We start from the raw sequence: 14,240 nt of genomic DNA, 5'->3' as shown, positions 1-14,240 counted from the left end.
TTTTACATAGAACTCGAGCAAATTTCATTCGTTTTTCGTAATTTTTGTGTCATTTGGAAGGTAATCGAAAGCCGAATAGAATGTTGTTGAAAAAAAAATTAATTTGGGTCCTCGGACTAAGGCCGCTACTAGGGCCCTATGCGTATTTTACATACAACTCGAGTAAATTTCATCCGTTTTTCGTAATTTTTGTTTAATTTGAAAGATAATCGAACACCGAATAGAATGTTGTTGAAAAAAAAATTAAATTTGGGTCCTTGGACTAAGGCCGCTACTAGGGCCCTATGTGTATTTTACATATAACTCGAGCAAATTTCATCCGTTTTTCGTAATTTTTGTTTCATTTGGAAGGTAATCAAAAGCCGAATAGAATGTTGTTGAAAAAAAAATAAATTTGGGTCCTCGGACTAAGGCCTACATACAACTCGAGTAAATTTCATCCGTTTTTCGTAATTTTTGCTTCATTTGAAAGATAATCGAACACCGAATAGAATGTTGTTGAAAAAAAAATTAAATTTGCGTCCTTGGACTAAGGCCGCTACTAGGTCCCTATGTGTATTTTACATATAACTCGAGTAAATTTCATCCGTTTTTCGTAATTTTTGTTTCATTTGAAAGATAATCGAACACCGAATAGAATGTTGTTGAAAAAAATAATTAAATTTGGGTCCTCGGACTAAGGCCGCTACTAGGCCCTACGTGTATTTATACTCAATAAATTAAAATTTTAGGGCTATTTGAAATTTTTGTTTTATTTGAGAGGAACGTCGTACGGGGCTTCGTAATTGCGCTATGCGCAATTTCTAAGATGTACACATTACATAATAATTTTACTTTAACTACTTTAACCGGCGCATAGGCTTACGGTCAAAGTAGGGTGACAGACGCACTAGGGTCACGTACGCAATAGATATACGGGTTTGTACGGGGCTCAGTCGCAGCAAACGCTCCGACTGTTCTGATGGCTCGTTTCGTAAGATTTATCTCGATATGTATCACAGTATTTAGAATATATGAACGGTATGCCTAGCCTATACAGTAACAACTTTAATGATGGATTCTTTTCAAAAACAGCCAACCAAAATCGGACGCCCATTAGACCTTTTTTTAACACTAGAAGCCAAAACCACCTTCCAAAAAGGTCCTTGATGCTTCTGACAATATGCACTTTTCGGACTAAAATATCTCCAGGTACACGAAGCGTACAAAGTCGTTTAGGGTGTCATTAGATAGATAGTTTCACGGCAATTTGGGTCTTATGTGGGCTTGTAAGGGTGACGGGAGAAATCTCCGAGTGTATTATCGTTGCAGCGGTGATATTATCGTTTTGTGGACGATAATATCGTTGCTAGGACGATACTGTTGTTTCAGAAAACGATATTATCGTCTGGAAAACGATATTATTGTCGTCGTCGTATCAAAAACAATAATATCGTTTCAATCGGCGATAATATCGTTTAACGGGTGATATTATCACGGCAGAAACGATAATATCGTTGCATGAAACGATTTGAGGACGCCAGCTTTTTTGGACAAAAACGATAATGTCCAACAATAACAATAATTCCCAACAATAATGCCCCGTCAAAAATGGCGACCATTCTGAATGCATACACATGGACAAGTAAATTTTCTATTTTTTAAATTTGAGCAACGCACGCCTTGTGCAGCTAGATACAAAGCTGCTGCCAACTTCTATCGTGCGGAGATTATAAGTGTCTACGGCAACGAAGCGACGATTCGATTCGTCGATTATGGAATCGAACTCCAAACGGAAATCGCTTCACTCAAGGAAATTCATAATAAATTTATGATTTTACCGAAGCAAGCAGTACGGTGTTGTCTGTTCGGTTTCAAGGCGATGCAGATCGTCAACAATTCGTCGCAAGATCAAATGGATCTTCTGGCTGAAGATTCGCTAGGAGAACGACGAAACTTCCGAGTCAAGATGCACGAAAAAGTGGGCGATGCCGTGCTATTCAATTTGATGGATGAGTCACAGCTACCGTATCTCGATCTTTCACTGCGTATGCAGCAGTTAAGCCTACCACCACATACGAATTTTCCCACCTGCGCCCCTCGAATTCCCCCTGCTAATCCAGATCTGCCCACAAGAAAAATTACAATTATCAGACTTGAAATAGTCAAATGAATGTAATTTTAATACAAATTTTGCCTGCGGCGCATTGAACCTGCACACCCCTCCTCAACAAAAAAGAAGTTTTTCCTAAATGCACCCAAAAACTAAGAACGGGTATCGATTCAGGGACCTTTTGGGAGCTCAGAACAGCATTCAGTAAAATCGGACCAGCTCCTTCCCCATACAAAATTTTTCATTTCATGAAATTTCATACACCCCTCTGAAATCGTTTTGTCACAAAAGTGCGGTGAGTGGACATATTTTGATCGAAGTTAATTTTTATCTTATAGTCAGAAGTCATACCTTTCTAACGATACTCCACCGTGAGGCAATCACTTCACAGTAATCACAAGATTGATTTACCTCCCGCAGAGGCACTGTCCATAAATCCCTTTTCGGTTATTTTTCTTAATCCCGTTCCTGGAAGCGGTATTTTTTTACTGACCTTGTGTTTTTCTAGTCGTGTATTTTCCTTTGATTGACAGTTATCCACCTTACGAGGGTGATTTGATGAATGAAGAGGAGGTGCTGGAATGGTTGATTTTGCAGAAGAATACCGCAACAATTGAATAAGTTACCGACGAAATTCTGAAGGAATTAATTGATGATCATGAATATGTTGTGGTCTACTTCACCGGACCGTGCGAAGAGGGAGAGAAATCCGATCGGATCTTGGACGATCTAGATTGACGATTAACTAGATGAAGCCGGTATTATTTTCGTAATAACGGAAGACACAGGCTTTGCCAAGAAAATGGGAATCAAAAACTTCCCCGAATTGGTGTTCTTTAGAAACCGAGATCCATTACATTTCACTGGAGATTTGAATGACGAAGATGAGGTTTTGGCATGGTTAACTGATGAAGATACGTGAGTGGAATCTGTTTAAATTTGGTGGAACAAAGATTGAAATTATCTGCTGTTTTAGATTGGAAATTCCCGGTAAAATTGAGGAGGTCAACACCAAGATGTTGGAGAAGATCTTATCGGAAAACGATCACGTTGTAGTGTTTTTCTGTAAGTATATTTTGAGGGTCGTCCGCATTATGTGAAAGTAATTTCGTATCACTTCATCTAACAGATCGCGAAGGAGACAAGAAAGCTCAGAAAATTCTCAACGAACTAGAGAACATCGACGATGAATGCGAAGAGAAGAGCATCGACTTCGTTAAGACATCTGATGATGGCATTGACAAGGAGTACGATTTACAATCACTACCCGCACTGGCTTTCTATCGCCACAAGAAGAAGAAATCTTAGAATTGATTTTTAATAGCAATGTAAGTTCTATAAAAAGGCGCAATATGAGACAGACAGACCATGATTCATAAATAATAGTTCAATTAATTCTGCGATGAGCAATATACAGGTAACAGTTGAATGTGGCTGCGCCCAGGGTATTTACATTACGATTTAGCAAGGGACGACGAACTGAACGTAACAATAGAACTCTCCTACCGCGAGAGACTCTTAAATTAATCAACAGTTAGGAAAACAAAAAGATAGGCCAAAGAGTTATAGTCAAGTTCAAAACTGACAACGGAAACGAACAAGTAATAATTTGTCGTGTCGTTCCTTAGTATGAGACTGCTGGAGACACCATTTCGTCCCGTTGGTTTCAAACTTCTCAAGTTCGCTTTTTTACAGCGAATTTTGTAAGGAAACTGCACATAAGGGGACTCGTCAGGGACGACAACGTTGAGAATTTACTTTCATTCAAAAACAGACACTGTAAGCTTCAGTGACTGTTGTTAAAGAAAATTCTTTGAAAACTAGAGTAGCGCTGTGCGGGCGTACCTAATTTTTATGCCCGCTCGCCCGTGACCGATGTTAACCAGTGAAAAAAATGCCAGCCCGCCCGATGCCTGACAATTTTTTGACGCCCGCCTGATGCCCGCCCATTTTATTTTCAAGTTTTTGGCGCCCGCCTGATGACCGCCTAATTTTTAGCCCCGTACAAAGTACTGGGGGCTTATAAGATTAATATGCCGTTTGTAACACGTCGAATTGGAAGCAGACAGTAAGGGCAAAGCATTTGGTTATGTTAATAGATGACGAATCCGAAATAAAAACAAGGCATCAGAACAGTCGGAGCGTTTGCTGCCCTAATACGTCGGAGCGTTTGCTACCCTAATACGTCTACAACCCTCTAATGCGTCTGTTACCAAAATGCAAGTCAAGTTCAGCACGGTCAAATTTACTGAAAGTGTTCATTTTTAAAATTGCGCATAGCGCAATTACGAAAGCCCGTACGAAGTACCTCTCAAATAAAACCAACAATTTACGACATTATTTTAGAAACCCAAACTTTTTTGTCAACTTTCCATTGCCTTAGTCCAAGGGCACAAATTTGAAACTTTTTTGCCATCATTCTATTCGGCATTCAATTATCTCAAATGAAACAAAAACTAGCAAAATCGGATGAGATTTACTCGATTCATGTGCAAAAAACACTTAGGGCCGAGTAGCGGCCTTAGTCCAAGGGACCAAATTCGAAACTTTTTTCGCCACGTTCTTTTCGGTATTCAATTATCTCTCAAACGAAACAAAAACTAGCAAAATCGGATGAGATTTACTCGATTTATGTGCAAAAGACACTTAGGCAGAGGAGCCGACTTTTTATCAGCTCGTAAGGGGCAAAATTTTAGTAAACAAAAGAAATACGTAAAATCGTAGTGGGCAACGTATGGGGCGAGAGGAAGTCGTATAGGGTATCTGCCCCATACGCCGTACATAACTCGGCGCGCCTGAGGGCCGAGTAGCGGCCTCAGTCCAAGGGCCCAAATTTGAAACTTTTTTTGCCATAATTCTATTCGGCATTCAATTATCTTTCAAATCAAACAAAAACTAGCAAAATCGGATGAGATTTATTCGATTTATGTGCAAAAAAAACTTAGGGCCGAGTAGCGGCCTTAGTCCAAGGGCCCAAATTTGAAACTTTTTTCGCCACGTTCTTTGTGGTATTCAATTACCTTCCATAAAAAACTAAATCTAGCAAAATCGGATGAGATTTACTCCATTTATGTGCAAAAAACACTTAGGGCCGAGTAGCGGCCTTAGTCCAAGGGACCAAATTTGAAACTTTTTTCGCCACGTTCTTTTCGGTATTCAATTACCTTCCATAAAAAACAAAATCTAGCAAAATCGGATGAGATTTACTCGATTTATGTGCAAAAAACACTTAGGGCCGAGGAACGACCTTTGAGCCCTCGCAACAAGCGCACGTTGCATCTTACCCAAAAACAAGGTTCAGCAACTTTGTTCTACTCGTCAATACCTTTCATTTGATATATCACTGATATATCACTGTTGTGAAAGTTAAGGTCTATGTGACTGTACTAAGGCCGGTTCTTACCTATGCAGTGGCGGTTTGGCATAGTCTGCCGAAATACCTGATTAAGAAATTGAAACTTTTCGAAAACAAATGTCTCCGTATGGCAATTGATTTTAGGAGATCGAGGACGAATTATAAATTCATATCTCCGGAGAAATTGCACAAAGTTACAAGGGTCCCGCGGCTTAACGAGCACCTTCATGGCATGGCTCGTAACACGCTTAGCAAGACATATTTACATGATGATTTTATTATTAGTAAATTTGGTGACTTTCTGTTTGATCGAATTACTAATTGTATCTGAAAACCTCCTCATTCACTGTTGCGAGGTCACGATTCCAAGCTATTATCATTATAGACTCACGCACATTCTGAACTATTGCTATTCCATTCTCATATTAACGAAAACTAATGTACCGCCTGCAAGAATTTCATTTTCTCTTTCTCTCTTTGATATGTTTCACTTCTGATCTGATCACAATAGTTTTTATTGTACGCTTAGGTTAAGTAAACTCCAACTAATTAATTAATTAAAAAATTAGAATATTGATTGTTTTTCACGTCTTTTTCAAGCAGCAAGGTAAAAAGCCTATTGCAATATCATTTGCAAAAAATATTAAAAGTAAAAATTTCGAGTCTAAATTAAACTATTTTATTTACATTGAAATTTCATATAAATTTGATAAAGTCTATAAAGGCTATAAATTTATCTTAAGTTGAAATATTTGTAAACACTGTAATACTTGATTGAAACAAACAAATAAAAAAAAATGATATATCACAAGCAGGTATTGCGTGCGTATTTCGGTAGATATAGTCGAAAGACTGAAAAACACCTATCGGGCCCTAGCTCTGGAAGGGCCGACCCTACCATGCCCATTTTCGAACTTGACCTTACTTTTGTCGATACCAATTGGGGAAAAAAAGAATTTTCAAAAAGGTTGTGATTTACTCAAGCTAGAGGGGTCACAGACGGACGGACGGACATTTTTAGCCCCGTACGAAGTACTGGGGGCTTATAAGATTAATATGCCGTTTGTAACACGTCGAATTGGAAGCAGACAGTAAGGGCAAAGCATTTTGTTATGTTCATAGATGACGAATCCGCAATAAAAATTTTGGCCGTCTGTCCATCTGTCCGTCTGTCCGTCCGTCTGTCACGTCGATATCTTGAGTAAATCAAATCCAATATCAATTTTTTTTTTCCCTGAAAGATACTCAAAATAGTGAGGCTAAGTTCGAAGATAGGCGATTTTGGGTCGACCCCTCCCGAGCTGGGGCCCCAAGGCGATTTTGGGTCGACCCCTCCCGAGCTGGGGCCCCATAAGTGATTTAGATAGAAGATAGAAGATAGAAGATACATCAAATGAAAGATATTTACAATACCTATCGACGAAAGTTTATGGAAATTGGATGACCGACTCGTGAGTTAGACCCCTTGGTGTGAACTAGGTACAGGGCGGCAAGCCGTTTTTGCTTGTAGGCTGGCCAAATTTGAACGGTTTTAGATAGATTTTGCTTTATTAGATAGGTATTGACAGTACCAATCCGGGAAAAAAACATAGCTAACGCCGACCCGTACGAAACACCTATTCGTATCAAAAGCCTTTACTGTGAAACTCTTCATTTCTTTTACTTCATTCTCTACTGAAAAGCTATTCGCCCTTTAAAATCACTTACATTATCTTTCTTTGCCTTTTTAGCATATACAAATAAATTGCCGGGCCGGAGGCAATATAGACAGCCCCGTACGAAGTTAACTTTCATAAATTCCTATTTAAACAGCTATATACCGCTATATTTACCTATATTTTCCTATAAATAAACATTTCACAGATGAATATGCTACCCCACACACAAAAAAATTATTTCCATGTTAACAGAAACTCTCTAAGTACCATTTTTCCCAAGATATATCACTTTTATTAAAATCCAATATGGCCACCGGCAGCCATTTTGTTAGGAGACCGGAAATTTTACCGACGCTTTACAGTCGTTAATACCTTTCAAACAAAAAAAAATCATGAAATTCGGTCAAAATTTACTCGAGATATTGACAAAATACTCCACGTTCACTGTACGGCCGAGTAGCCAGATAAGAGCTCACTCCAAGAGACCTAGCTCACGCTAGGAGAACATAATTCCAAAAACTTTTTTTTTCCCTGATTGGTACGGTCAATACCTATCTAATAAAGCTAAAACAGACGAAATATGTTGAAATGTGGCCGACCTACAAGCAAAAACTGCTTGCCACCCTGTGCCTGTTTCACACCAAGGGGTCTAACTCACGAGTCGGTCATCCGATTTCCATAAACTTTTTTTTTTTCGATCGGTATTGTAAATACCTTTTATTTGACGTGTCACTTACAAGTGTAACGTTTGAATGTCCGGAGATGTCTTCGAAAAACCGTAAAGCACTTATTGGGCCACAGCTCGGGAGGGGTCGATCCAAAATCACTCATCTTCGAAATTAGCCTGTCTGTTGACATTACCAAACGGGAAAAAAAAGAATTTTCAAAATCGGATGCGCTTTACTCAAGTTATCGTGCAGACAGACAGACGGACAGACGGACTTTTTTTTCACTGATTTGGCATCTCTAGACAACCACAATAGGTTTCTCCTTACTCAGGGAGTCCAATTCGACGTGTTACAAACGTATGCGTAAACCTATAAGACCCCAGTACTTCGTACGGGTCTAAAAAGTTTATGAAATTCGGTTTACCGGAGCGTGAGCTAGGTCTCTTGGAGTGAGCTTATATGTGGCTACTCGGCCGTACATTGAAGGTGGTGGTTTTTTGTTAATATACCGAGTAAAATTTGACCGAATTTCATGATTTTTTTATGTTTGAAAGATACTAACGAATGTAAAGCAGCCGCACTATTCCACCTCCTAACAAAATGGCCGTCGGCCGCCATTTTGGATTTTTGTAAAAACAATATAAATCGAGGAAAATGATAATTACAAAGTCACCGATCAGTGAGAAGTGTAGTTTGTGTTACATTTAAAAGGAGCGTCGTATGGGCTTCGTAATTGCGCTTTGCGCAATTTTTAAGACGTACACATTTCATAAGAATTTTACTTTACCGACGTTTACGGCCGCAGTAGACTTACGGTAAGAGTAGGGCGACGGACGAACTAGGGTCACGTGCGCAATGGATGTACGGGTTTGTACGGGGCTCAGTCGCAGCAAACGCTCCGACTGTTCTGACGGCTCGTTTTTATTGCGGATTCGTCATCTATGAACATAACCAAATGCTTTGCCCTTACTGTCTGCTTCCAATTCGACGTATTACAAATGGCATATTAATCTTATAAGCCCCCAGTACTTCGTACGGGGCTAAAAATGTCCGTCCGTCCGTCCGTCCGTCTGTGACCCCTTTAGCTTGAGTAAATCACAACCTTTTTTGAAATTTTTTTTCTCCAATTGGTATCGACAAAAGTAAGGTCAAGTTCGAAAATGGGCATGGTAGGGTCGGCCCTTCCAGAGCTAGGGCTCTATAGGTGTTTTTCAGTCTTTCGACGATATCTACCGAAATACGCACGCAATAGCTGCTTGTGATATATCAAATGAAAGGTATTGACGAGTAAAACAAAGTTGCTGAACATTGCTTTTGGGTAAGATGCAACGTGGGCTTGTTGCGAGGGCTCAAAGGTCGTTACTCGGCCCTAAGTGTTTTTAGCCCCGTACGAAGTACTGGGGGCTTATAAGATTAATATGCCGTTTGTAACACGTCGAATTGGAAGCAGACAGTAAGGGCAAAGCATTTGGTTATGTTCATAGATGACGAATCCGCAATAAAAAAAATGTCCGTCCGTCCGTCCGTCCGTCCGTCTGTGACCCCTCTAGCTTGAGCAAATCACAACCTTTTTTCAAAATTCTTTTTTTCCCCGATTGGTATCGACAAAAGTAAGGTCAAGTTCGAAAATGGGCATGGTAGGGTCGGCCCTTCCAGAGCTAGGGCCCTATAGGTGTTTTTCAGTCTTTCGACGATATCTACCGCAATACGCACGCAATAGCTGCTTGTGATATATCAAATGAAAGGTATTGACGAGTAGAACAAAGTTGCTGAACATTGTTTTTGGGTAAGATGCAACGTGGGCTTGTTGGGAGGGCTCAAAGGTCGTTACTCGGCCCTAAGTGTTTTTTGCACATAAATCGAGTAAATCTCATCCGATTTTGCTAGTTTTAGTTTTTTATGGAAGGTAATTGAATACCGAAAAGAACTTGGCGAAAAAAGTTTCAAATTTGGGCCCTTGGACTAAGGCCGCTACTCGGCCCTAAGTGTTTTTTGCACATAAATCGAGTAAATCTCATCCGATTTTGCTAGTTTTTGTTTCATTTGAGAGATAATTGAATGCCGAATAGAATGATGGCAAAAAAAGTTTCAAATTTGGGCCCTTGGACTAAGGCCGCTACTCGGCCCTAAGTGCTCTTTGCACATAAATCGAGTAAATCTCAACCGATTTTGCTAGTTTTTGTTTCATTTGAGAGGTAATTGAATACCCAATGGAAAGTTGGCAAAAAATTTTGGGTTTCTAAAATAATGTCGTAAATTGTTGGTTTTATTTGAAAGGTACTTCGTACGGGCTTTCGTAATTGCGCTATGCGCAATTTTAAAAATGAATACTTTCAGTAAATTTGACCATGCCCAACTTGACTTGCATTTTGGTAACAGACGCATTAGAGGGTTGTAGACGTATAAGGGTTCCGGGCTTATTAGGGCTACGGACGTATTATGGTTGCGGACGAAATAGGATTACGGGTTGTACGGGGCTAAGTCGCAGCAAACGCTCCGACTGTTCTGATGCCTTGTTTTTTTGAGGCGACCAAAATTGTTCAGTATGCCTTGTTTATGCAATATTATCAAATCAACAGAATCAAAATAAAGCACAACTGCCGATTATGCAATGTTCTATCACTGTTGGTCGATTTCATTACCCAGTATTTCATCGAATTTAATTTGCTTGCTCCTTCTTTGCATGAATTGTATCAAAACAAGATGTTGTTTTTGAGAAATTTATTGAGCCCGCTCTAGCCCGACCCCTGATTAATTTTCGATGCCCGACTGATGCCCGCCCGAAATATAGTTGCCCGAAGTCGTGCCCGAAAAAATTAGGCCCGCCCGTGCCTGGTGCTATTGGGCGAGAGCGGGCATCAGGCGGGCCAAATTTTTGGGCTGCCCGCACAGCTCTAAACTAGAGAGTTCTTTCATCAAACAATTATAGAAATCGAAGAAATTCCTCAGAAAACTAAAGAAAATCCTTGAAATTCAAAGAAAATCCCCAAAGCTTCAAAAGAAAATCCTTGGAAATCTATGAAAAACAGTATAGAAAATCCCCTGATTGAAAATCCTAGGAGCATTGTCTTTTTGAAAATCCTTTGTCAACGAAATTTACAAATATCCGCCACTAGATTTTAAGTCAAAGTTCAAGCAACCGACTTTTTAGAATCAAAATTTCACTTTTAATGATTCACAGCACTAGATTGATTCACAGCAAAAGATGTGGCAATATACTTCCCGTTTGTTAATGGTTAAGAGTTAATTTCTACCTGCGTAAAATTGTGCACTATACGAGCCACTTCTTGGATTAAGAAAAACATTACCACCAAATGTCGTCGAACACGGGATTAATAGAACAACGACAGCGAGTAGGACCCACGTCTGATTCATTTTGAAACTGAACGAACTTTTGCACAAATCGGTGCCTTATCACAGACTGAATATCGAACAATAAATTATCAAGTTTCAGTTGAAACACGTTTGAATTGTGTCACTTGCTTCATGAAATAGCATTTATTGTCTAAAATTGTACTTAGTTTATCTATATTCCGGTTAAGTAAAAAATAAACGAAATGTTAGCGGCAACAAGTACTATACTTATTTACTTATTTACCTAACGATAACAATTTCCCATCATGACCTAATCCAGGTTCATTGCAAAATGCCGAGCTTAATAGTAAAACTTTTGTTCATTTTTCCCTTGTTGTCCGTACTGCTTGGGAAGAATCAACAGCAATTCTCACTTCTGTCCTGCGGTGACCTATATTCATTTAGCAATCACATTGTGAGGATATGAAAATCAATACAAAAGTTTGATCGGTTTGCTCGGTCCCCGACGATAATACGATCGGATATTTTTCCCTAGCCCCTTGTAAGCATCCACGATGAATTATGAGAATTTGATGTGCTAAAGGGCTCATATTTTATCGTAGATGCATCCAAGCCCCATAAGACCCTATTTGCCCTGAAAGTGTCAATACGTCCCTTTTCGGTATGCTGTTTTTGAAAAGAATCTCCCTTTATTCTTTGGAGTGGGTCGGATAAACAAAATCATCACTCGGCATTTATTTGTATGTTGTGTGAGGTCATAAGTATTCTCACTTCACGTCGAATGTTAAGAGTTTTTGTATATACTTATACATACACTAAAATTCAGAGAGCAAACATTCGCCACATCGATAGTCATCATGGGTTTACAGTCGCTGCCGTTCGTGAATTTACTGATTATACTCGTAATCGCTAATTAAATCACGATCTCGGTTTAAACATTTGAATAATTTTTAATTATTTTCCTAAGACCGCAACTGCCTACGCTCAACCACCAGCAGACAGCCTTGATTGTAATGCTGATTCGTTAAAGCAATATTGTGCCTGCCCACCACTTTGTGCTGATGTTGGCAAATGTCCTTGCAAATTTCCTGGCTCTGAAGTATAATTGTTACCCCCGGCCATACAAATATATCCCAATACCGCCATACTGTTCGTGTCCGGTTGCTGGCTGCGTCGGTAAAGAGTGTCCTTCCAGCATTGAAATATGTACGGCAGTTCAACATTTGATTGATTAAAATGTAATGAATACTTTCGGTTTGTGTGCGGTTGGTTTTTACCAATGGATTGAATTGCGAATTTAATTGAAAATATTTTGTGTAATTGAATATGATGAATTCATTATATTATTATGCCAAGCACGAAAATTTCACCTAATTGCAGTCTTTATTTCTGGGAATAAATGATGTACAGTAAAACACGGGTAAAATATCATGTTTTTGGTGTTTTAGTGACCTTTTTACATGAATAGCAAGAACTATAAAAATAATGTAGTGCTATAGACTTGTATAATATGTCTGAGGACGAAAACTTTCTGCTAGCAAGTCTCTAACGTTACATACATGAATCTTTGACCTTTATATCAGATTTGTCCTTGCAAGAACCAGTTGTTTTCTTTTTTTATCAAAATTATAACAAAGGTAGAACCCGTCATTTTTGATAAATCAATAAATTAATTGATATCGATTATTCGCCGACAATCGATTATCGACATTTTCAACAATATCAATCTAATGTTTTATCGATGTTCATAAATAATCAAGTATCGATGTTGGATAATAGAATGAAAATCGATTATTGATAATCAAACGTTTATCGATTGTTGATAATCGAGTGTTTGTCGATTATTTCTTACAAAAATTTCTCCAGTTGCACGAGCCGTACAGGATCGTGTGGGGTGTCATTAGAAAGGTAATCACACGTACTATTGAGCCGAATAGGGACTTATTGTGTTTAAAATTCATCGACACTGAAATATGTGCAGTTGAAGTTTTCAACCGAAGACTTACACTGTTCTTACTGAAATTTCTCGAGGTACACTAAACGTACATGGTCGTGTAGGGTGTCATTTGACAGGTAATTTAATGTGCTTTTAAGCCAAATAGTGGTTTTGATGCATCTACGATGAAATAGAAGTTGAAATGTTTAGGTGTACATAGTTCATCATTGATGCATCCAAACTTCAAAAGACCCTATTTGGCCCAAAAGCACATTACCTTTCAAATGACACCCTACACGACCATGTACGTTTTGTGTACCTCGAGAAATTTCAGTAAGAACAGTGTACGTTCTCAGTCTTTTTCTGTTGAAAACTTCAACTGCACATATTTCAGTGTCAATGAATTTAAAACCCAATAAATCCCTATTCGGCTCAATAGTACATGTGATTACCTTTCTAATGACACCCCACACGATCCTGTACGGCTCGTGCAACTGGAGAAATGTAAGAAAAGTTCAAGTTTTCGGTTTTTGATCACCTTTCACCAGCCACACAAACTTCGAAGAATTTTTTTGAAAGTGGTTTTGGCTTTTAGGGTCGAACACCTTTCTAGGCACATATAAAAAAGTCCACTGGAAAATGCATCCGATTTCGGTAGGCTGTTTTTCAAAAGAATCCCTCTTTGCAGTCTAGTTGGTACTCTGCTTTTATTAGGAGTTCACTTATATCTACAAAATTTAAGTATGTGTAACGGGATATATGATGAAATGGAAAAGCGTATGGAAGTACTCTGTCAGAATGCTCAACTAGATCCTCCGAGTCTACACCTACATACAACATTTTCTCACTTGAAATATATCGATTCCAGCGAATAATTACCGAGCTAAAAATACTAGACTTGGACTTGAATCTGTGGTATCTGGACGATGGTACTGTTGCTGGAAAACCGGAAGACGTTTTGAAAGCTTTGAATGTGATAATCGAAAAAGCAAATGAAATCGGCTTGGAACTGAATTTTCGAAAATGCGAATTATCCATATTGGGTCCATACAATGACGATCAGAGAACTAGAATTATGCAACAGTTCCAAGACTTGTCTCCAGGCATACAAGAGATGAAAATTTGCAATTCGTTCCTTCTCGGTAATCCACTTACCGAACAATCAGCAACCGTTTGTTTAGACCGAAAAATCAACGATCTGAAACGTCTTGCCGAA

At 38.9% G+C, this 14,240-nt stretch overlaps 1 protein-coding gene across 1 annotated transcript; it reads left to right on the top strand.

Annotated features, from left to right (window-relative positions):
• The first annotated feature begins 2,842 nt into the window (after nucleotides 1–2,842).
• LOC119083510 lies at nucleotides 2,843–3,400 on the top strand. Its single transcript, XM_037193228.1, has 3 exons — nucleotides 2,843–3,010; nucleotides 3,069–3,157; nucleotides 3,222–3,400. Exons 1-3 carry the CDS (start codon nucleotides 2,895–2,897, stop codon nucleotides 3,398–3,400), a joined length of 384 nt encoding a protein of 127 aa, XP_037049123.1. The 5' UTR covers nucleotides 2,843–2,894.
• The last annotated feature ends 10,840 nt before the right edge of the window (nucleotides 3,401–14,240 follow it).

This window comes from Bradysia coprophila, unplaced genomic scaffold (genome assembly GCF_014529535.1).
Source record: "Bradysia coprophila strain Holo2 unplaced genomic scaffold, BU_Bcop_v1 contig_687, whole genome shotgun sequence".
Classification (NCBI taxonomy): domain Eukaryota; kingdom Metazoa; phylum Arthropoda; class Insecta; order Diptera; family Sciaridae; genus Bradysia; species Bradysia coprophila.
This window is presented reverse-complemented; position numbering and strand designations above follow the sequence as displayed.

Excerpts from the sequence above, each read along its gene's own strand:
- LOC119083510 (XM_037193228.1), top strand. The coding sequence starts at position 2,895 with ATGGGAATCAAAAACTTCCCCGAATTGGTGTTCTTTAGAAACCGAGAT. Across the intron at positions 3,011-3,068 it reads TGGTTAACTGATGAAGATAC|ATTGGAAATTCCCGGTAAAA; the intron begins GTGAGTGGAATC and ends CTGCTGTTTTAG. Across the intron at positions 3,158-3,221 it reads TCACGTTGTAGTGTTTTTCT|ATCGCGAAGGAGACAAGAAA; the intron begins GTAAGTATATTT and ends TTCATCTAACAG.